The 25,224-nt window shown below is 39.6% G+C and overlaps 1 protein-coding gene across 4 annotated transcripts in view; it reads right to left on the bottom strand.

Moving 5' to 3' along the window:
- Positions 1–25,224, bottom strand: part of si:ch211-167b20.8 (protein phosphatase 1 regulatory subunit 3A) — a 52,544-nt gene that overhangs the window by 9,817 nt on the left and 17,503 nt on the right. Inside the window, exons 2-6 of one of the 4 annotated variants that reach the window (XR_009655532.1) lie at positions 21,631–21,671; positions 21,040–21,081; positions 19,657–19,745; positions 3,204–3,957; positions 602–1,078 (exon numbers count right to left, since the gene is read on the bottom strand). Coding sequence is in view for 3 of the 4 variants with exons in the window: in XM_060932059.1 (XP_060788042.1) it covers positions 1,052–1,078; positions 19,657–19,745; positions 21,040–21,081; positions 21,631–21,671 (199 nt within the window). In the remaining variant the exon portion in view is untranslated. Of the gene's footprint in view, positions 1–601; positions 1,079–3,203; positions 3,958–19,656; positions 19,746–21,039; positions 21,082–21,630; positions 21,672–25,224 lie in introns of those variants that run through there. The other 3 variants (XM_060932059.1, XM_060932057.1, XM_060932058.1) reach the window with 3 other exon arrangements.

Genomic DNA, 25,224 nt, shown 5'->3' with positions numbered 1-25,224 from the left:
ATTAAATACTGTAACTAGATCAAAAGATTATATACAATTCATTGTTGTTTATTTTCTTTTCACTTTTGTTACCAAATCAAACACCATACATACATCTGATACATTCAGGAGTGAAACTGAAAAAAATACAAAGTAAAAATATGCAATATTTCTGATCAAAAATTACACGCCATTTCACCCTGAAAATGTCCTAGAATGCAGGAAATGAAGTCTAAATTTCAAAAATTTTCTGGGGGGGCATGCCCCCAGACCCCCCTAGAGGGACTTCGCGCCTGCGGCGCTCGTCTTCGCACCTGCGGCGCTTATCAGGATTATATAAAATATTATTTTTGACTGGTAAATTTCTTTTTCTGCCTAATACCCTACGAATACATCAACACTGAGTTTATATTTATAGATGAATAAAGTGTTTATTAAAGACCAAATGGTGATTTTTTAATTTTTTTATTTGATGACTGCAAGAAAATTCATATAGTACTCAACGACATTTAAATGCGAAATAATAAAACTGAATTATAAGGAAGAGAGGAAAAATTCTTTTGGGTGTCTAATTTTTGTGGTTTATTTAAAGCATTACAGATTCAAATCTTTGTAGGTCATAAACATAGTTCATTACATTACATTAATGACATTTAACAGACGCTCTTATCCAGAGCGATGTACAACATGCCCAGAGCAGCCTGGGAAATAGGTGCCTTGCTCAAGGGCACTTCAGCCATTCCTGCTGGTCCAGGGAATCAAACCAGCAACCTTTTGGTCCCAAAGCTGCTTCTCTAACCATTAGGCCATGGCTTCCCCATTATTAAAACACGGATATACAATGTCTATTGAACTAACACAAACATGCAACGCTGTCAACAATGAATAGGAATGCAATGAAGTAATAAAGCAAATGTTAAACAAAAATACTTCTTTCACAAAGACAAGACTTTACCAAAAACAAGAGAACTATGTATCAGTGCTCTGTACAAAATGTTCTTGTTTTCCATGTGCCATGGAGGAAATGAGAATAGTAGCAAGATAAGTGGTTAGCGTGCAGCGTGCCCATTACCTAAGTTCTTGCTGAAGCTTCAATGAGCTGTCCAGGTGGAAGAGCAGAACACAATTACTATAGATAACATTACTGAATAAAATAAAACATGACTGGGTTCAAAAGGTCAAGAGAACTACAACCCCGATTCCAAAAAAGTTGGGACAAAGTACAAATTGTAAATAAAAACAGAATGCAATAATTTACAAATCTCAAAAACTGATATTGTATTCACAATAGAACATAGACAACATATCAAATGTCGAAAGTGAGACATTTTGAAATTTCATGCCAAATATTGGCTCATTTGAAATTTCATGACAGCAACACATCTCAAAAAAGTTGGGACAGGGGCAATAAGAGGCTGGAAAAGTTAAAGGTACAAAAAAGGAACAGCTGGAGGACCAAATTGCAACTCATTAGGTCAATTGGCAATAGGTCATTAACATGACTGGGTATAAAAAGAGCATCTTGGAGTGGCAGCGGCTCTCAGAAGTAAAGATGGGAAGAGGATCACCAATCCCCCTAATTCTGCACCAACAAATAGTGGAGCAATATCAGAAAGGAGTTCGACAGTGTAAAAGTGCAAAGAGTTTGAACATGTCATCATCTACAGTGCATAATATCATCAAAAGATTCAGAGAATCTGGAAGAATCTCTGTGCGTAAGGGTCAAGGCCGGAAAACCATACTGGGTGCCTGTGATCTTCAGGCCCTTAGACGGCACTGCATCACATACAGGCATGCTTCTGTATTGGAAATCACAAAATGGGCTCAGGAATATTTCCAGAGAACATTATCTGTGAACACAATTCACCGTGCCATCCGCTGTTGCCAGCTAAAACTCTATAGTTCAAAGAAGAAGCCGTATCTAAACATGATCCAGAAGCGCAGACGTCTTCTCTGGGCCAAGGCTCATTTAAAATGGACTGTGGCAAAGTGGAAAACTATTCTGTGGTCAGATGAATCAAAATTTGAAGTTCTTTATGGAAATCAGGGACGCCATGTCATTCGGACTAAAGAGGAGAAGGACCACCCAAGTTGTTATCAGCGCTCAGTTCAGAAGCCTGCATCTCTGATGGTATGGGGTTGCATTAGTGCGTGTGGCATGGGCAGCTTACACATCTGGAAAGACACCATCAATGCTGAAAGGTATATCCAGGTTCTAGAGCAACATATGCTCCCATCCAGACGACGTCTCTTTCAGGTAAGACCTTGCATTTTCCAACATGACGATGCCAAACCACATACTGCATCAATTACAGCATCATGGCTGCGTAGAAGAAGGGTCCGGGTACTGAACTGACCAGCCTGCAGTCCAGATCTTTCACCCATAGAAAACATTTGGCGCATCATAAAACAGAAGATACGACAAAAAAGACCTAAGACAGTTGAGCAACTAGAATCCTACATTAGACAAGAATGGGTTAACATTCCTATCCCTAAACTTGAGCAACTTATCTCCTCAGTCCCCAGACGTTTACAGACTGTTGTAAAGAGAAAAGGGGATGTCTCACAGTGGTAAACATGGCCTTGTCCCAACTTTTTTGAGATGTGGTGTTGTCATGAAATTAAAAAAAATCACCTAATTTTTCTCTTTAAATGATGCATTTTTTTCAGTTTAAACATTTGATATGTCATCTATGTTCTATTCTGAATAAAATATGGACTTTTGAAACTTCCACATCATTGTATTCCGTTTTTATTTACAATTTGTACTTTGTCCCAACTTTTTTGGAATTGGGGTTGTACAATATGAGAAGCCACTTGGCTCCATAATAAAAGTGGCAGCCATGAAGGTTTAAGTAGCTTTACTGTCCACAGTTTTGCAATTGGCATAAGAAATAAAATAAATAAATAAACCTCAATCCCATCTCTAACCTGATCCCAAAATTGCCCCTGAAATTCAAGCATAGTAATGGAAAATAATTTCCAAATTAAGAGTGTGTTATGTCTGTGCAGGCTTAAAAATTGGCAGATTTGGCAGGTGATTTACAAAAGTAATTTTGATCCGTTTTAGAGATGGGCATTTCGGTCCAATTTACTATTTGAAATTTTCAAGGCATTATTCAAATAATATTCAGTATTCACATGCACAAAAAATGGCTTATTTGCCACAAAAAATTAAGCCTGTATCCACATGTGCAGTGTGTGTGGATGAACAGTTAACTTACAGCATTTTTAATTAGGTACATTTCCAGTCTCCTTTACTGTACCACACAGTTAGTTGACTGCATGCTGCTGAGCATTAAAATAGCTTTTCACTGTCTAAAACACCATTTTCCTATGAAGAAACCAAGAGGTCACGCTTTGGTCATTACATGCAACATCTACAATTACAGTTTAATCACACCCAAATTTTACCCCATTTGCTGCAAGACAAACTGATTTATGAGCTGTGGCAAGAATCATCTCACTTTGTAGAAGCATAGCGAAAAAACCCTTCACCTTACAGCACTGAACTGTTTACATATTTATGACACTGCATAAAAAACACTGAACAATGACATTTTAGCAGTGAGAAAGATGGTACATGATGCACTGACCAGGGCCTTAAATTGAGATACATTTTCACAAAACTGCATCCAGAAAAATAAAAAAAACAAACAGCATATTGAATAGTGTTCAAACTTGCAGTTAACCTGCAGTGACAGTCATGAATAACTATATGGTACGCATACAACTATAGAATTGGCCAACCACACACCAACACATGATGGCCTGAAGCATCCGTCTGTACCCTCAACCATAGGACACCAAGTTGTCGGTTTGCAAAAAGTAAAATGGCCTATACAGCAGCACTCCTAGTTTTACTACTGAACTTGCTACCATCAATGTCCCAGCCAGCTGTAGAAAGTCTGCATACATGCGGATATGATTAGTTGAAATTTCCATGACAGAGTAGGTTCTGTCTTCAGTCAAATAAGCCTGCAAGGCACAAGAATCAAAGTTCATGCCAATGAACAGTTTGAGTCAAAGAACTCTTGTAATTACTTTTTATTCAAAGAACCTGACCAGGCGCTCTGGCCTGCATACCATGTCCGCTAAAATTTTTTCCCCTAGTAGTTACTATACTTGTGCAGTCTATAGGATGGCCATTTGGCTTGGGACTCACACCTCTATGTGGCAGATCCCTGTGTTTGGCAGTGGTCAATGGTTAATCTGCAAACAAAACCCTATGGACACTGTGCTCAGCAGCCACTGATCTGATGGTATCAGATACCAATGTTCCAGTTGCAGAGGAGAAAATCCAGCCCAACTGCATAGTTTCAGAAATTATACTCTTCCACTTCCTGTGAAATGTTGCATTAAGTTTGGTCCAGCCCTGATCTGGCATGAAGATATTTATTCCAGCGATTGTGTTGGCACAAACTTGGCCTACACTGTATCCTTCGTAACTCACCCATTTGCAGTTGTGGTTTTTGAAACCCAACTTGAAAGGAAATACTTCAGGGCAGCTTAACTGTTACTTAGTGATTTAGACAGAATTAAGAAATCATCTAGTGCCTCCAGAGCCTGTGCAACACCACTGGCAGGTGGCACAGGCTGGTACTGTAAAGCTCCATCAATGGCATATTTGGGACAGTCAAACTTGCTTTCTCTTTTGCCTGAGTAACTCCAGTGATTTATTACATCCTGCTGATATTACTGCCATTGCTTGGAGATCGCTATGCCCACTGCGTCTCCCATGGTGGCCACCAAGGGCAACCGTGCCACCATGTACAACTCGCGCTTGCAAGAATAATACATTTTGCAAGCCACCGTATCTTCACTGTATCTGAATGTATATTCAGACTATAGACCACACACACACACACACACACACACACACACACACACACACATTTATGCGGAGAGCTTTATCAACCTTTGTCAACTTTTGCATTGAGCTGCTTTGTTCTTTGCTCACTTTTCCCAATACAGGGGACTAAGCAGCCATGATCTCTACCCTTTTCTGTTCCTTTGGCAGCACTGCAGCAAAAGAATTTACAATTTTCTTCATCAAAGGCTCCGCAGCCATGCCTGCCATTTGTTTCACTCCCTCCTCCAACAATGCAACATCAATGGAGGACAATAAATAGTCAGCAGTGTTTCCATAGCTTACAAGGCATATGTCACCAGTCACTATGAGCTCTATGCTGCAGATAGCACAAGGCTCTATAAATGCTGGTCGAAGATGCTCTGAATATTTATCCTGTCAATCATCCAACTCCATCAGGGGAGAACAAACAGCAGAATTGCACCTATACAGTAGAACAAGCATCTTGCCGTCCTACCATGAAATACAAGTGGTTGGGAATGTTCAATTTGTAACAGGTTATGAATTTATAAAAGTAAAGGAATTAGAGTCAATAGTGCCCACAGTTCTAAATACTGAAAAAATAGACCACGTCTGTTCTAATGACACAGTCAACTGTGGTAAGAATAGTAATACGTCAACAAGGTGACAACTTTTGTGTTTGGATATAATAACGAAACAAGCACATGGAAAATCTCCACTAGCTCCAAAAGAAAATCCTGGCAGATTGGAAATAGAAATAATGTAGTTTGTAAATTGCTGTATATTTATTCTCAGATGGATTGCCATCCCATTCGTGTTCACAGGACAGCCTAAGAAAATGAGAAATATTGGAAAATATGGGAAAATGCTGACACCGGGGAAAGTATGAGTATGAAGGGGTACTTAGGACTGTAGGCACCTTGGGAGTGAGTGGTTGTGCATTTGCAAAATAAAAAAATAAATAATGATCACGTGCTACACATATCCCCCAGCCCATTTAAAGTTGAGCTAAAATTCTGCTAGAACTCCGATTTTAACAACTAAACTTATGCACTCACCTCACATTTTTTGCCCACTTCACACCTGTTCCATCAATATTAATGTAATGATCTGCTTTGAAGATGGATTTAGGGATTTTTGCTATGCTGATTGCCAAAAACGTGAGCCAGTAAACAAGATATACAAGAACTTAGGAAACAAAAACCATACACACTATCAATTTTATTGGTAACTGCAATTAATATTTATAGCGCAAAACAGTTAGCTGCACCAGTAAGTAAATTATATTTTGAATGAAGGTTATGTGGTCAAATAGGCCAAGAGTATGATTTATTGGTATTAAGTACTACACTCAGAAAGAAAAAAATTCTTCAAAGTGTTCATTAATTGGTTAAATGAGCTAGCTTTCAGAAGTTCTCCTTGAAACTTTTTTTTTTGAATGGGAGACACTTTCTTGTAGGATTCTACACAGAACCTTTAAGATTTCCCTTCAGAGAGATAACCATAAAAATTTCAAAGATCCTAGATATAGTCTCTTTTCTAAGAGTACAAGTGCATAATCAGTGCAGTGAAGTTCAGAAAATCAGAATGTTGCCCTGATTGATCTACACCTAGTAGTCAGAATACTCACCCCATTTTCATTTGTTATATTCACAGAAATGGACCCCATAAACATGCGCACGATGAGATCATAGCACAGTCCACTACACTGCCTTATATAATGCACTGCAGAGAGTTTGACAGGGATACTAAAAGACCAGTGAATATAACCACACTGCAGGAAAGGACACTGAAAGTTCTAGTGCATTCATTAACACTACAAAGAGAAGTAATAAGACTCAAATGGATAAACCAAAGCTGAAAACCCATGCAACAGGAGCTGTAAATTTGTTTATATTTCCTATATGTCTTTTGTTGCAAACATTTTTAGAACAATACTTTGCAATACACTGAAGCTCCTGTTATTCAACAGAAGAGACAGAGAGAGAGAGAGAATTCCTACAGGCTAATATTTATACTTTTTTCAATACAAGTACCTGATATACAAAGCATGTGGTAATTACAAGTAAATTAATCATTTTAATATATTGGATTTACCTCTATAGCAGTATTTGGTACCATAATGTGATCATTTAAAGGTGCTGACTGCAAAGTCTCATCTCATCTCATCTCATTATCTCTAGCCGCTTTATCCTGTTCTACAGGGTCGCAGGCAAGCTGGAGCCTATCCCAGCTGACTACGGGCGAAAGGCGGGGTACACCCTGGACAAGTCGCCAGGTCATCACAGGGCTGACACATAGACACAGACAACCATTCACGCTCACATTCACACCTACGGTCAATTTAGAGTCACCAGTTAACCTAACCTGCATGTCTTTGGACTGTGGGGGAAACCGGAGCACCCGGAGGAAACCCACGCGGACACGGGGAGAACATGCAAACTCCGCACAGAAAGGCCCTCGCCGGCCATGGGGCTCGAACCCGGACCTTCTTGCTGTGAGGCGACAGTGCTAACCACTACACCACCGTGCCGCCTGACTGCAAAGTCATCTGAAATTTTCAAATGGTTTTATTGTGCATGGCATTTTCCTATATCTCGCAAGAACAATATCATGCGGACGAGATGTGATCATTTTGATGTGCTGAGGGTCGCTTTTCTCTGTTTTGGGACCGTTTCCCTACCTTTTGCAGTAAACAGTATGGCCCTACATAAACAGCCAAACGTGAGGAGCTTTAACTAATTGGTGTAACTATGGAACTGCGTCACACCAAGATGGTGATGTGCAGAAAACATCGTGACTCTGCATCGAACTCGGAGAGTTTTGAGTTGCAGGGATGTAATTTATGGTTGACATTTGCGAATAGATCCGTGACACAAAAGACAAATATATCTTTTCTCCGTTACTGCTTTTGTGTTATCATTTCTTTGTAAGATCAAAACATTAGATGTATAACTCCATACTTGCTAGCGTGGAGTCGAGCCCATGCATTCTAAGGCTAAGATAGCTAAGCGCTAGCTAGAATGATTTAGTTATGTATCCAGAAAAATGACATCATCTAACCTTGCTCTATCTTAAAGTTGCACTCATTAGGCAAGCTTTCCTTTTCTTTTCTGCTGGCTTTTAGTCCATGGTAGAGCGGAGTCTGCCATGTTTGCCCATGCTGACTTGTTTTGGTTAAAAGTGAGTCAAACACGCCCCATGGTGGTCATGTGATATTGTTGCTCACTTGCTTCAGCAATCTCCGGAATCATAAAATGCGGGACACATTTTATCTCGGCAAAACATTTCCACATAGGATACACGGTGTATGCAGCAGTGAAACATCTTGAAACATCTCGAAACTCCAACAGCAACAGAAATAGAACATTTTGCGCAGAATTCAACTTTGCAGTCAGAATCTTTAATAGGAAATAATAGTCCTTAGAGGTTGACTGCGTAAGTAAGTGTAAGGTAATTAATGCTAAAAATCATTAATACAAAATAAATGCTATTATTATGTCCTAAATACACTTGTGTTCAAAATAATAGCAGTCCAACACGACTAACCAGATCAATCACTGTTTTTGGTGGAAATTATATTACTACATGGGCCAGTAGGTGTAGTAGAGTCATAGAAAACCAACAGACCCAACATTCATGATATGCATGCTCCTGAGTCTGTGTAATCGAATAATTAAGTGAAAGGGACGTGTTCAAAATAATAGCAGTGTGGAGTTTAATTAGTGAGATCATTCATTCTGTGAAAAAACAGATGTCAGTCAGGTGGCCCTAATTTAAGGATGAAGCCAGCACATGTTGTACATCCATTTCTCTCTGAAAACCTGAGAAACATGGGTCGTTCCAGACATTGTTCAGAAGAACAGCGTGCTTTGATTAAAACGCTGATTGGAGAGGTAAAACGTATACTGTAAAGAAGTGCAGAAAATGATGGGCTGCTCAGCAAAAATGATCTCCAGTGCTTTAAAATGGACAGCAAAGCCAGAGAGATGTGGAAGAAAACAGAAGACTACCATTCGAATGGATCGAAGAATAGCCAGCATGAGTCTTTGCCAGCCAATGATCAGCTCCAGGGTGATCAAAGTCGGTCTGAAGTTACCTGTGAGTACTGTGACAATTAGAATATGCCTGTGTGAAGCTAATCTATCGGCAAGAAGCTCCCGCAAAGTTCCACTGTTAAAAAAAAGACGTGCTGAAGAGGACACAATTTGCCAAAGAACACACAACTGGCCTAAAGAGAAATGGAAAAACATTTTGTGGACTGATGAAAGTAAAATTGTTCTTTTTGGGTCCAAGGGCCGCAGACAGTTTTTCAGACGACCCCCAAACACTGAATTCAAGCCACAGTACACTCTGAAGACAGTGAAGCATGGTGGTGCAAGCATCATGATATGGGGATGTTTCTCTTACTATGATGTTGGGCCCATTTATCGCATACCAGGGATCATGGATCAGTTTGCATATATCAAAATACTTGGAGGTCATGTTGCCTTATGCTGAAGAGGAAATGCCCTTGAAATGGGTGTTTCAACAAGACAACGACCCCAAACACACCAGTAAGCGAGCAGCATCAGGGTTCAAGACCAACAAAATGAAAGTTATGGAGTGGCCAGCCCAATCCCCGGACCTTAATCCGATAGAAAACTTGTGGGGTGACATCAAAAATGCTGTTTCTGAGGCAAAACCAAGAAATGCAGAGGAATTGTGGAATGTTGTCAAATCATCCTGGGCTGGAATACCTGTTCACAGATGCCAGAAGTTCTCAGAAACCGTGGTTATACAACTAAATATTAGTTTAGTGATTCACAGGAATACTAAATCCTTAAGATTTTTTCAGTTTATACAGTAAATATTTGGAGTTTGTAATGAAAAATGCAGACACTGCTATTTTTTTGAACAGCCCAATGTTCATTTTTCTTCATTTTCTGTAAAGTAATTAAAATATTGATACATTTTTCTTCATGTTTTGATGTAGAATATAATGTGCATTGTTCCCAATGCATGGAAGTAAAAACTATTATAAGGATTTTGAGCTTTACTCACGTTTTTAAACACACTGCTATTATTTTGAACACAACTGTACTTCAGTATATAAAATACTTGCATATCTACATGGAAAGGTGTAGACTGATGTCTGAGAGTAGGCAAATACAGGTGGCAAATAATGTGAAATAATGCCCAACATTACATATTTATTCAACACAATTATTCAACATGCAGTGCAACAGTTATGAACTCTTCACAATTTTCTGTATTTGACCTGAAATGTGATTAGATCCAAGTCCTAAAACTAGATGAAAACCCAAGTAAACAAATGACACAAAAAATATATAGTTTTTACATTTGTTTATTCAGCAAAATTCTCCAAAATTAAATATTTTTGTCAGAAAAAGTATGCAAACCTTTGTTTTCAGTAACTGGGGTTTGAGCAGCAATAACATCAGCCAAACATTTCTGATAACTAATGATCAACCCTGCACAATGGGTTGGAGAAATTTTGGCCCATTCCTCCTTACAAAACTGCTTCAACTGAGTACTGTTGGTGGGCTTCCTTATATGAACTGCTCTTTTTAGATCCTTCAACAACATTTCTATTGGGTTAGTCTTGACTTTGACATGGTCGTTCCAAACTGCTACATTTCTTCTGCTTTAACCATTTTTGGAGACTTACCTGTGTGCTTAGGGTCATTGTCTTGGTGCATGACCCGATTACGATTAAGCTTCGGTTCACGGACAGATACCTTGATATTCTCCTGTAGAATTTGCTGGTACAATGCAGAATTCATAAACCTATCAATAATCCCAAGCTGTCCATGACCTGAGGCAACAAAACAGCACCAAACCAAGACACTGCCACTCCCATGCTTCATGGTTGGGAAGAGGTTCCTATGCTGGAATGCAGTATTTGGGTTTCATCAAAAACGAGACCGTCAGTGATGGTGTAGCTCACTCCAACCCCGTCTAGTCCAGAAGGAATTATCTAAAAGTGGGCCACCTTGTGCAGTTCTACTCTCAATCACTCCAGTTCAAATATTTGCCAGAAAGAATCCAAAATGGCGAGGAATTGACAGAGAAGCAGCAATTTTTGTTGAATTGCTCATGAAGGCTTAATTAGTCCATAACTTCATTAATATTTATAATTAAGCAAATCTAGATAAAAATAAAAGTTATATGCACCCTAGGTACCCCTACTTCCATGCCAGAAAGAATCAAAATTGGTCATGAATTGAAGAAGCAATTTGTGTAGAAACTGCTCGTTAGGGCTTAGTTACCCCATTTCTTCATTATTAATTGCAATTATGCAAATTTACATAGAAGCTATATGCACCCCAGGCAGACCTACCTTCCTGACAAAAAGAATCAAAATTGGTGAAGAATTGAGAGAGAAGAAGCGATTTTCTTGAAATGTGGACGATGCCAGACACAACACATGATGGCATAAGCTCATCGCCTGTCGGCCGGATGAGCTAATAATGCTTAACATTTAGGCCAAAAGTTTCTATTCTGGGTTTATCTGACCACAGAACGTTCTTCCAATAGGCTTTTGGCTTATTCACATGGTCTTTAGAAAACTTCATATGGACAGGGTCATCATTACTGCTGAACCAATCCGAGCTTGAGGCAACCCATGTTTGGTTGACTTGGCCAGAACTGCAGCAGTAGGGTGGTTGGTTCCTTTCTGCTTGTTCGCTCACTTGCTCGCTCGCTCACTCACTCACTCAAACGAGCAATTTAGAGTAGCCAGTGAACCTAACTGCATGTCTTTGGACTGTGGGGGAAACCAGAGCACCCAGAGGAAACCCACGCAGACATGGGGAGAACATGCAAACTCCACACAGAAAGGCCGCCATTGGCCACTGGGCTCGAACCCAGAACCTACTAGCTGTGAGGCGACAGTGCTAACCACTGCACCACCGTGCCGCCCCATATGGGCAGCAGTATTCTTTTCGGTGAGTCGTGGCTTCCTCCTTGCTATCCTGCCATGCATACTATTCTTGTTCAGTGTTTGCCTGATGGTGGACTCATGAACTTTAGCATTACTCAATACAAGATTGGCCCGTAGGTCCTTAGATGTTACTCTGGCGTTCTTTGTGACTTCCTGTAAAATTATTCACTGCAGGTTACTTTATTTGTACCCACAGGTAGATTTGGTTTGCAGTTGAGAATAAAAGGCATCAATTGACATTTAGACACCACAGACAACAGATCAAACAAGATAAAAACATGACAAAAGGATAAAAGATAAGAACACAAACATTGAAAGTGCTCCACTGCTAATCAAAATATTAAATACACAATAAAAACACTAAAATACACAACCAACTTGTCCAGGGTGTACCCTGCCTTTCGCCCGTAGTCAGCTGGGATAGGCTCCAGCTTGCCTGCGACCCTGTAGAACAGGATAAAGCGGCTAGAGATAATGAGATGAGATGAGATGAGTTTTCAGAACGTACATGGTCCAAAGTGATCTTGTGCAATGTTCTACAGCTTGTTTACCAGTGAGATGGCAGCTGGAACAAAGCTGTTTTTAGACCACTTGGTTTTACACCTTGGGACTAAAAACCGCCATCTAGAGGGGAGAAGCTAAAACTCATTGTGCAAAGGGAGCAGATTGTCATTTATGGTATTGGCTAGCTGCTGTAATTGTCCAGTATACAGGGACGCCGGGGTCAGCTGGGACTCACCAACTAGCTTACTTGACCATTTCACAACTTAATTGGAGAGTTCTTATTCTTTACAGAGAGCCTTCCAAACCATGACACCAAAGACAAGAGTGCTCTGAGAGCACAATTTCCCCCACTGGCAACTCTGCCATAACTCTGGTAAAATGTGATTGAATTGAACGAAATTGCAATATGCGTATTACTGACATATAACAAAGAATCTTGTCAAGCTTTGTGAAATTCCTCCAAAATTTGTAAGAGGAACTGATTTCAGAAAGTGAGTACCCTTCCTGGGATGGACGGACAGACACCGCCACGACATAATCCCCCTTCGGGCCTTTCGGACAGCGGGGCATAAAAATTGTGAGGGAAGTTGATGTCAGAAGGCGAGCACACCTTCATGAAATTGTGAAAGTACAAGGTTGTTAATCAAGGGCCACAACACTGGTAAAATGCAACCAAATTGAACAAAATAACAATATGCGTACTACCGACATATAACAGTGCCTTTTGCCAAGTTTGGTGAAATTCCTCCAAAAATTGTGAAAGGAGTTGATTTCAGAAGGAAAACACACTCCTGAAATTGTCAAATTATAATTTTGTTAATCAAGGGCTGTAATTAGTAAAATGTGACCAAATTTAACAAAATTGCAATATGGATATTATGGACATATAACAAAGAATCCTGCCAAGTTTCATGAAATTCCTCCAAAAATTGTGAGAGGAGTTGATTTCAGAAGGCGAGTACCCTTCCCAGGACAGATGGACATTGCCACGACATAATGCCCCTTCGGGCCGTTCAGCCAGCGGGGGATAAAAATGATAAAACTGATTCTATAAAAGCAGGATAAAATAAGGTCATCATGGTTTTACCTATGTGAAAGTAGAACAGTTCCCTCAGACGGTGTAGTCGTTGGTGTCCCTTTTTACACACAGCTTCACAATTTTCTTCAAAGTTCAGTTTTGAGTCAATAATTGTCCCAAGGTATATGTAAGATTTCACACATTCCATAGACCTCTTGCAGTCACGTGACCGAATCCCGGCTGGAATGTAAACAGCCGCCATCTTGTCGGTCAACAACACAGCTGAATATAACCGACGGACTACACGGCTCATTTTTCTAATGAACAGATAACTAGATATATGTCTAAAATAAACAACCTACAGATTAGTGACCCTTATTGATTACCGGACGTAGTTTTCACGACCGTGTCAGTGGATATTGAACTGCCAGAGGTGGAATACCCAGATGTGTATAATTACCTCATTAACTTTCCCTCGCTGTTCAGTGGTGAAGCGCTGCGTGCTTATAAATCTCTGGACAGTTATCTTTACAGAAATTCAGGTTTTGTCAGCCCCCCTCAGATGTGCCATCTTGTAAACAAGAAAATAACAATCCTCATTGGACAGGTAAGTCACTTAAGTATTGAGTACTAGTACTGATACTAGATATATCAGTTGTATCTAGTATAGCACTGACCAGCCGATTATAGAATAGAATAAGGTAATTCCAGCTGTAATTCCAAATCGTCCGTCTTGTTTACCATGGATCTGGCGTTGGAGAGGTAGAGGCTTGGCAGTGGAGGTTTGAGTGGCTGTTTTCTGAGGTTAGTCAACAGGCCGGCTCTGCAGCCTCGCTTTTGCTTCCTCTCCCGACGCCGCCTCCTTCGCCTGCCAGACCCGATAACAATCCACGGAGACCCCGCTGGTCTCACTATCTCGTCCGGAATGTTGTGCATGCGATGGAAATCACTACAAACCGTCATTTTCTGCTGGAAACCAATGTCCAGTAAGTCCATACGGTTGTAGTGGATATTGAAGTCCGGTACAGACGAACAATACGCAAAAATACACACAAAAAACATAAAAAACGTGCACAGGTAGGGAGAGCTTATAGCCGCAGCATCCCCATCATGCACCGCCATATCCACTATTATGGTTGAATATTTTATATTATCAGTTAGATCAAGTATCAGTAGTCTATCACTATTACTGTATATATGGTATACCTGATAGCAGCAATCCATTTTGCACACCTGTCAGGGTCCCGTGGCAGCCTACTGTCAAGTGTATGTGAGCATCATGGGTTTCCCACACTTGAAAGGGAAGGATTCGGATACAGGATTCCACTCGTCTTATGTTTTATTGATTTTCAGTGGAGTTGACGTTGTAGTAGAATTGTATATAGTAGGGTTTTCCAGAAGAAAAGGTAGAAGTAGAAGTAGAAGGCGGAAATATGGCTTTTGACCGACAAGATGGCGTCTGTTTACAATCTGGATCGGCTGTGACGTCACATACAAGTGGTCTATAGATGGTTGTGACGATGTGTGTGGGCATGTTTTCTAAAATCAATTAACAGATCTTTTGTTTTTGATATGTTTAACTGAAGATGTGACTCCTCACACCACTTCACAAAGTCTTCAATGATCAGGCCATGGATGTTTTCATTATCCTGGAGCAGGCTTACAATAACAGGGTCATCCTCATGCTTTATAATGGTCCTGTTTTCATATTTCCTCCGACATGTTTGTATAGGGGATGAATAATAAGGGTGAACGCACACATCCTTGTGGGGATCCAGTTGAGGAGCAAAGTTGGTCAGACAAAACTCCAGTCACCCTTACTCTCAGAGTCCTGTTTGTTAAAAAGTCCAGAATCCAACCTGCAAAATTCATATTAATATCAAATTGTTATAAAAGCGGACTGGCTAGAATGTGGGGTTGAACTGTGGTAAAAGCAGCGGAGAAGTAAGCAGAACGTCGTCAAGCATGAGACCCACTTCCCTCCATGTGTTTAAAAAGCAAGTGAAGCAAAGTGACCATGGCATCTTCTACCCCTCTGTGTGGCCTGACAGCAAACTGTATGGGGTCAAGTGCATGCTCAGTTTTTAAGATTTCTAACCATACCAATCTTTCAAAGTCATTAAAACCAATGTCAGAGCAACAGGTCTAAAATCATTAAGAGTTTTAGGGCCACTAGATTTGGGGACTGGGACCACCACAGCATCCTTCCAGACTTTTGATACATGCTGTGTCTGCAAGGACTTATTAAAGAGATATAGTGGAATGCAGGACTTGGCTCTTTTGCACAGAATTTACAGTGTCTTGCAAAAGTATTCATCCTCCTTGGTGTTTGTCCTGTTTTGTTGCATTACAAGCTGGAATTAAAATGGATGTTTGAGGGGTTAGCACTATTTGATTTAGACAGCATGCCTACAACTTTAAAGGTGCAAATTGTTGTTTTGCTGTGACACAAACAATAATTAAGACGAAAAAACAAATCTGGAGTGTGCATAGGTAATCACCCCCAGAGTCAATACTTTGTCGAGCCACCTTTTGCTGCAATTAGAGCTGCAAGTCTCTTCGGGTATGTCTCTATTAGCTTAGCACATCTAGCCACTGGAGGGCGGCACGGTGGTGTAGTGGTTAGCGCTGTCGCCTCACAGCAAGAAGGTCCGGGTTCGAGCCCCGTGGCCGGCGAGGGCCTTTCTGTGCGGAGTTTGCATGTTCTCCCCGTGTCCGCGTGGGTTTCCTCCGGGTGCTCCGGTTTCCCCCACAGTCCAAAGACATGCAGGTTAGGTTAACTGGTGACTCTAAATTGACCGTAGGTGTGAATGTGAGTGTGAATGGTTGTCTGTGTCTATGTGTCAGCCCTGTGATGACCTGGCGACTTGTCCAGGGTGTACCCCGCCTTTCACCCGTAGTCAGCTGGGATAGGCTCCAGCTTGCCTGCGACCCTGTAGAACAGGATAAAGCGGCTAGAGATAATGAGATGAGATGAGATCTAGCCACTGGGATTTTTGTCCATTCCTCAAGGCAAAACTGTTCCAAATCCTAAGCAAGCAACATGAAAACCAAGGAGCACTCCAAACAGGTCAGAGACAAAGTTGTGAAGAAGTATGGATCAGGGTTGGGTTATAAAAAATATATCCCAAACTTTGAATATCCCAGGGAGCACCATTAAATCCATTATAGCAACTTTAAAGGTGCAAATTGTTGTTTTATTGTGACACAAACAATAATTAAGATGGGTTGCATTGGTGTACAGCAATCTTCAAGTTATGCCACAAATTCTCAGTTGGCTTGAGGTCTGGGCTTTGACTAGGCCATTCCAAGACATTTAAATGTTTCCCTTTAAACCACTCCAGTGTAACTTTAGCAGTATGTTTAGGGTCATTGTCCTGCTGGAACAGGAACCTTCGTCCCAGCCTCAAACCTCGACTGAAACAGGTTTTCCTCCAGAATTGCTCTGTATTTAGTGCCATCCATCTTTCCTTCAGTCTTGACCAGCTTTCCTGTCCCTGCAGATGAAAAACATCCCCACAGCATGATGCTGCCACCACCATGCTTCACTGTAGGAATGGTGATCTCAGGGTGATGGGAAGTGTTGGGTTTGCGTCACACGACACTTCCCATAGTACTTGAGTGGCCAAAAAGTTCAATTTTAGTCTTATTTGACCAGAGAAATAAGACTACATGGACTTCTTCCATGTATTTGGGGAGGCTGCCACATGCTATTGGGCAAACTCCAAACGTGTTTTCTTAAGCAATGGCTTTTTTCTGGCCACTCTTCCATAAAGCCCCACTCTGTGGAGTGTACGGCTTAAAGTGGTCCTATGGACAGATACTCTCATCTTCGCTGTGGATCTTTGCAGCTCCTTCAGTGGTCTCTTTGGTGTCTTTGTTGCATCTCTGATTAATGCCCTCCTTGCCTGGTCTGTGAGTTTTGGTGGGCAGCCTTCTCTTGTCAGGTTTGTAGTGGTCCCATATTCTTTCCGTTTTGCTATAATGGATTTAATGGTGCTCCCTGAGATATTCAAAGTGTGGGATATATTTTTTATAACCCAACCCTGATCCATACTTCCTCACAACTTTGTCTCTGACCTGTTTGGAGGCTCCTTGGTTTTCATGTTGCTTGCTTAGTAGTGTTGCAGAGTCAGGGTCCTTCCAGAACAGGTTGATTCACTGCAAAAAATTATGTCTTAGCAAGTGAAAATATCTTGAATATAGTTGAAATGATCTAGCATTTCCTATTAGAAGAATAGGAGACACCAATTCCGAGATTATTAAACCTAGTTCTAGCTTGCAACCAACTTATTCCAAGATGTCTTACCAAGTAAAAATATCTGTCCATGCAGAAAGATAATTCCACTAGTATTAAGCAATTTCCTCCTCAAATTCAGTTTTCAATTTTTTGCAGTGTTTATACAGACATCATGTGACCGATCATGTGACACTTTGATTGCACACAGGTGGATCTCATCTCATCTCATCTCATTATCTCTAGCCGCTTTATCCTCTTCTACAGGGTCGCAGGCAAGCTGGAGCCTATCCCAGCTGACTACGGGCGAAAGGCGGGGTACACCCTGGACAAGTCGTCAGGTCATCACAGGGCTGACACATAGACACAGACAACCATTCACACTCACATTCACACCTACGGTCAATTTAGAGTCACCAGTTAACCTAACCTGCATGTCTTTGGACTGTGGGGGAAACCGGAGCACCCGGAGGAAACCCACGCGGACACGGGGAGAACATGCAAACTCCGCACAGAAAGGCCCTCGCTGGCCACGGGGCTCGAACCCGGACCTTCTTGCTGTGAGGCGACAGCGCTAACCACTACACCACCGTGCCGCCCCCCGGTGGATCTTAATCAACTAATTATGTGACTTATGAAGTGAATTGGTTGGACCAGCTCTTATTTAGGGGTTTCATATAAAAGGGGGTGAATACCTATGCACACTCTAGATTTCTGTTTTTATCTTAATTATTGTTTGTGTCACAATAAAAAACAATTTTCACCTTTAAAAGTGGTAGGCATGTTGTGTAAATCAAATGGTGCTAAACTTCCAAACATCAATCACAGGGCAGGTAGAAATGACGTAACAATACAGATAAAAGTTCGTCATCAGGCATGCAGATGCATTCTCTGACAGTCACGCAGATGCATTCTCTGACAGTCACAGAGCTATGGCATGGTTTGTTAAAATATACACATACCCCACCAACTTGAGTTGAGTGTTCCCTGTTGTTCTAGCTTCTCAGTCTAGACAGAAAGGGGCTCCAAAGCAATCAATGAACAAGTCGCTGTCCTGGTCTAGGTCAGTGAGCCATGTCTCCGTGAAGGCCAAGACACAGCAATCCTTAAAAGTCTTCTGGAACCAGACGTTCCCCTGGAGTTCGTCTACTTTGTTCCTCAGGGATTGGCTGTTCCCCATGATCACTGAAGGCAGAAGGATCCGGGTCAGCTGCTGTTTACTGATGCGTTGTCTGACACCTCTGCGTTTGCCTCGCTTCCTCTTTTTCTTCACCCGTACTGAGTGACAGGTTTCATAGGAGTCTCTCCAGATAAAGTCTGGTAGCTGTAGCGTTACGTCTGTGCCTCTAGCTAAACTCACAGAACTAAGTTGCAGCAGCACTTCTCTTCTTTGAGGGTATCCTGGTCCACCTTCATAAACCGCCCTGCCAACCTTGCAGGTAAGTAGTAGGCATAATAAAACCCAGTGTGACAAGATAAAAACAACCCATGGAGTGCTTCTTCATGGAGTGTGCCCTTGGAGTGATTTTTGCAGGGCAACTACTCCTTGGGAGAGGAACGCTGAATTTCCTCCATTTGTCCATTATCTGCCTAACTCTTTAAAAATAGTTTTGTAACATTTTCCAACCTGGTGAGCATAGATAACACTTTCTGTGGTCCTCAAGAATCACCTTTGATCAAAATATGGTGCATTTCTATAAACCTGTGTGAAGACCAGACTTTGACAGTGAAAACACAAGTTTATGTTCTTGAAACATGAAAGGGCCTGCTAAACACCTGACTGCAAAATAAAATTGTAAAGGATTCACAAACTTTCTAGCAGCATTATACATAGTCATTGATGATCTCTAAATATGTTGAAATTCAACAGGTACTGCCATGCACCTTTTTTTGTATTTTGGTATTGTTTTGGTTTGATTTATGACATACTTACCTTTTCAATTTGCACTGGTTATTATTTGTAAGAACTGAAGTTCTGATACATTTTCACACAAGTTAGTTACTACGCATATTAAAATCCATGTATTTTAAAACCCAACATGCAAGCTTTGTAGCACTGAGAGTAAGTGGTTATTTATATATATATTTTTTAAAAAAGTCACCGTTTTGTGTTAACGGTGGTTAAGACAGACACTACTGACCTCAATGTCAAGCTCTGGCTCAATAACGAGTGGACACACAGGTGAGGGAATTTCAGCAGCTGCCTCTCTCTCTGCATCATCCTCATTCCCTAAAATGAAATAATGCATGACCAAACCTGATGGTTCAAAAGATGATCAGTGAACTACGCAACATGGTACAAAACAGCTTATTAATAGCGGAGCTCCCAGCGGAGCACCATACCTAAGAAAAAATGGTAAACCCATCGAGTCAATTTTTTGTGGTTTGTACGTGTACGACCACAGGAAGCCCAGTTTTGCTTTCAAAAAGTTTGCAAATGAAAAGGAATGAGAATGAGAATAGTCATTCTGTGTTGGTCCAAGTTAAGACCAGGGAATTCAAAGCTAGTAAATCATTGCAAAGTGTCTGCAAAAAACAACCAACTTTGTCAGCGTTTGTAAATTTCGAACAGCCGGGAGCAAGTGGCCAGTTAGTTGACTCGATGGGTTTACCATTTTTTCTTAGGTATGGTGCTCCGCTCGTGCGGGCCGAAATAAATAATAACAACTTCCAATTTAAAAGTATATGGAATTATACATCTGGAAATGATGGCAGAGGAGAACAAAGGAAAGAGAAAATGAATTTTAACAGAAGAAGAAAAACTTAGAAGACGGGAAAGTGAAAAAGAAAGAAGGCAAAATGTAAGCCAAGAAAGAAAACAAATTTTAGCAGAAGAAGAAAAGCTTAGAAGATGGGAAAGTGAAAAAGAAAGACTATCGACCAATCACAAAGTGAGAAAATTATTTTGACAACTACCTGGTAGATGATTCTACAGGTATGAGAGCTGTTAAGTGTGACGTCACTTGTAAAGAAAATTGACTTCCGGGTCCAAAATCAAAAGCTAAAACAAAAGAGACTGGCTATGATGTAAGAAAATTCTACAACCCAGAAACAGATGGGAGCTCCGCTTTTAGGCAGTGCCTAAATCTATATATTATTACTGATTGATATTAAACACTGTAGACAAATCTTTTTCTAGTGAATATTTTCATACATGTCAACCTTTGGTCAATCAAACCTGTATAACCAACCTCCAAAATCCGTATTTCCCTTATAAAATCCGTATAAGATGCAAATTAAAATAATTTACCTAAAATTTGAATGATAATTAACATATCCCAGTTACTTTTTATTCAATATTAATAACAATAAACCTTCAGAATGAATACAAAGCTCCAATGTTTGACAAAAACACAAAGTGTTATCAGCGTAGTTACGAAGGAAATACTTCGTTGTTTGGAGACAGGTTTCACCGAGCGGCTATTATGCGCGAGACTTCATATTAGCCACAAAGTCAGGAAAATCTGTTCATAAAATTACGTTATAATGACCAAATACAATGAAAAGTATTTTTCCAGTCTCACCTGTGAAAGGTAATCCCATGTGATCTCGTTTGGACGGTAAACCTGTTGGTACAGTTAAACGCAGCACATGAATGAGGCATCTTTATTCTCGGCTACTGTCTAGACGCTATACCAGAGACGGCTGAAGAATCTCCACTTTGCCACATCCAATATGGCGGCGAGGATGATGTATGATTCTACGCAGAAGGCGGTGTCTATGTTTATATGTCTATGACTTCCCGGTTGGCGGGATTCTCGCAATGCGGTGTGCGCATGATCAAAAGTGGAACGAAGTCTCGCTACCACAAGATAACGCGCAATTTCATAAGACTCTTTACTGGCTGTCTGTGGTGTACAGTACGTTTGTAAATGTTATGTGCCCTTTTATCATCGTGGGAATTGATTATAGCTCTAAATAAATATTGAAGTTTTTTTAAAGAATCCGTATAACTTTATTTATACGCCCGTATACTACGTTTATTGAATCAAATCCGTATAAAATACGGACATTCCGTATAGGTTGACATGTATGTATTTTACATTTTCTTTTTAAGGAATCATGTGTTGTTCTTTATATGGTCCAAAAAAAATTGTTTCTTTATAATTCCATACCGTCTTCTGTGTCCAGATAGAAGTCGGAGTCATCCTCTGCTCTGGAATGGAATCAAAAGAGAATTATGCTGTTCAAAGTCCACGTGTAAAATTTAGCTACTTGAGCACATCATAGCATGTTAATGAAATCTGAAAAAGTAGAGGGTTCAAATGATTGTTCTAAAAACACAGAATTCAGTTTGTAGATGTATATACTGACAGCATATTTAACAATTATTCGCTGAAGGCGAAGTGAACATTGGTGAATAATAACCGAGACAAATTTGAGGTTATTATTCACCGATATTCACTGAGCTGGAGGCAGATAATTGTTTTAGTATAAATATACAGGTGATTAAAAATCATAGTAAAAGAAATAATTTATTTCAAACTTCAAAAGCAAATGTGATAAAAGTGCAGCACAGACTTGTCACTTATCTATGCCAAGTCACATAAAATACTGTTTTGAAATCAATAAAATAAAATCACAATTTCCTCCTTACCTTTGAATAGTTTTACACCAAACTTCGTAGCATCTTTAGTGCTTTTAGGAACAGCATTGTCTTTCATAATTTCTAATTCTTCCTCACTTACAGTGATGAAGCAATTGGCTGCCATTTTGCTGAGTCACTCAAGGCGATTGAGAAATACAGGGTGTTTCAAAAAATTTGATATTATTTGAGATGTAAATATCCCAGAAGCTATATAGTCTAGGCAAATGAAACTGAACAGGCTTAATGTTGAGCAATATAAGATTTATTCCTCAAAATTTGAATGAGAAATTCAAAAGGCATTTGGATTCCATGAATGATTTCACAAATTTTCAATATGTGCGCTGCCTGAGACACGGCACTCTAACACACAAAACGCCTTTTCTTTTCCAGTGAATGCCATTTCTATACCTAAAAAGATAAAAACAAAAAACATTAAACATAAAATTTCGACCTGTTTCCACACATGCTGTTAAAATTTGAGGTCAACTGACCAAGAATTGGCAAAGTTATTAGATTGTGAAATAACAATTTTTTTTAAACACCCTGTAGTCCGATTCTCTTGACCAATCAGCACGCGATTTCCTATAATCACCTCCATATTTAGACTAAAACATGATCTGGTCATTCTTTGCATGTAGTGTGGCAGACATCAGTTCAAACTGGTGCCTTACAGAAGAAGCAGAAAATAAAGCAAGCTTTAGGTTGTTACTTCTATTAGGAGTGGATGCAGGTAATAGAATACGCTGTTCATCTTTTGAGGTGCCAGTATTTGAATACAGAAATGACTGTGTGTTAGGCATGTAATGATTTGCCCAATTCACAATTTGATTTTAACATATTTCTGAAAAACAAAAATGAACATTAATGCCCCCCCACCAAGAAAAATGCAACATTTATCTATCAACTTAGAAATTCCTTTTGTCAAAAAAAGGAATATTTTCTTAATAACCAACAATAAAACCCACATTTGGAGAGATTAGAGTAAAATATAATAGCCTATTAACTCAAATATTCATTTTATTAAAAATGAAGAAAGTTCAGAACAAACACAGCTTTTCTTAATAAACTTTTATGAACATCTGCTTCTCTTTTCTTTAGTTTCAGCAGTCCGTAAAAACAGCTCTGATTTCTTGTTGAATCTATTTGTACATTCAATCGCACAAGAGTGCGTTCCCATTTTAGATGTGCTTTTGTGACATTAGAGCTGTGTTACTTCCACCTAGGGTGAAGTTACTTGCACATACTTACTTAATGCAGTTACTTAATATTCGTGATTCTTTTTTAAAAATATTTCATCAATTTGAGTTAGCATAATCGCATTGGTATTGTGATTTATTGTCACACGATATATTGTTACGTCTGCTATTCATTATGCCCTGCATCCACATATGAACATGAAATGGAAACATTAAAAAAAACAACAACAAACAAACAAAAAAAAACATGTCTGGGAATATTTGGCAGGAAACAGATATATCTTTATGTTCAAAGTAGCTTTTTTTTGCGGGGGGGGGGGGGGGGGGGGGGGGGGGGGGGCATTAGGTACTCAATTCACAGATAAATCAGAATCAGAATTACTTTATTAATCCCCGGAGGGAAATTCAAAATTGCAACCAAGCTCCTGAATCAAGGAAGAAGTAAATATGTCTAAAAATAGAAGAGAAAATAGTCCTTAAAAAAGAACAAATAAAAATAAAATAAATTTAAATAAGTTCAATAACTTAAGTAAAAGCAAAATGAAGTGATTTTACATACAATGATTCCTATATACATATATAATAAGATAATTTTACACAAGAAGTGATGCTGCATGCATGTCAGGTTGCAGACAGTGCGTGTATCATTTTTGTGTCATCATTCACTGGTTTAGTAAAAACAATAGTATCTCTATTGACTGTCAGACACACATTGTGACTCACTAAATTCATTAATTCAATGAGACTGTTGAGGCCAACAGAACTTGACATACACAAACATTATGTACAGTGTTCTTTAAAAATACCACTTGATAACCCTACACCATTTTCCTTCAACTTGTGACTAACTGAATATCCCCTTATTAACTTACAGATATTTGAAAATTAAAACTAGCCAAAATGCACATTCCTAACCTGCATCTATTCTCCACCCTTTAATTCTGTCATATTACCCTAAAGAGGTTTCAGAAATACATTTTGTTTACTTTCATCACACACACACACACACACACACATTATATACATGATGGTAAGCCAAAAAGTTCTAAGACAAATTGAAAAAAGTCTTTATTTATGAAAATAACAAAGCTATTTCTCTACATATCCTCCATTTAAGTCTAAGCACTTCTGCAAGCGGTGTTTCCATCGGAGAATTCCTTCTTTGTAGAATTCTGGGGGATGTCTTTCACACCTTTTGAAATTATAACATCTGTCTTAGAACTTTTTGACTTACCCTCGTGTGTGTGTGTGTGTATATATATATATATATATATATATATATATATATATATATATTAGTGCTGTCAAAGTTAACGCGATAATAACGCGTTAACGCGATCTCAATTTAACCAGGGATGTGAGTGACAAATTTAAAAAAAAAGAGGAAAATTTTTAGGCTCAACAGACGACCCCGAAGTTGTCGTGGGGAGGGTATGGGAGGGTGCGCCCTCCCATTGGTGGGGGTCTGGGGGGTCTCCCCCACGAAAATTTTTGTAAAAAGGACTTAAAATGGTGACATTTTAAGCACATAAAATGTAAAATTTCTAAATTAGCACATTTCAGTTTAAAAAATGTTTTGGTCAAATTTCATGGTGCTTTAGTGATACATGTTTCAGAACTTTACAAAAAAATTTTGAAAATTAGAAAAAAGTGTCATGTTTCAGGTTTGGGGTGCCGTGTCTGGCCTTAAGTCTGAAAAATGTTACCATTGATACCAAACTACCACCACTACAAATGTCATGTTAGGCCATATGAAAATAATTTCTTGTTTCTCATCACTATTTTTCCTCAAAATGGGTAGGACGGGCTTATTTTATTTTTATTTTATTTTGTTTTATTTTTCTGCTATGTGGGGGATAAAACACGAAAAATTGGAATGGTTGGAGCAGACTCTGGTTTCAGAGGCATGACGCTAAATTACCAGT

The sequence above is a fragment of the Neoarius graeffei genome, chromosome 10 (assembly GCF_027579695.1).
Source record: "Neoarius graeffei isolate fNeoGra1 chromosome 10, fNeoGra1.pri, whole genome shotgun sequence".
Taxonomy (NCBI): domain Eukaryota; kingdom Metazoa; phylum Chordata; class Actinopteri; order Siluriformes; family Ariidae; genus Neoarius; species Neoarius graeffei.
Note: the sequence above shows the minus strand (reverse complement) of the source record. Positions and strands in the feature narration are given on the sequence as shown.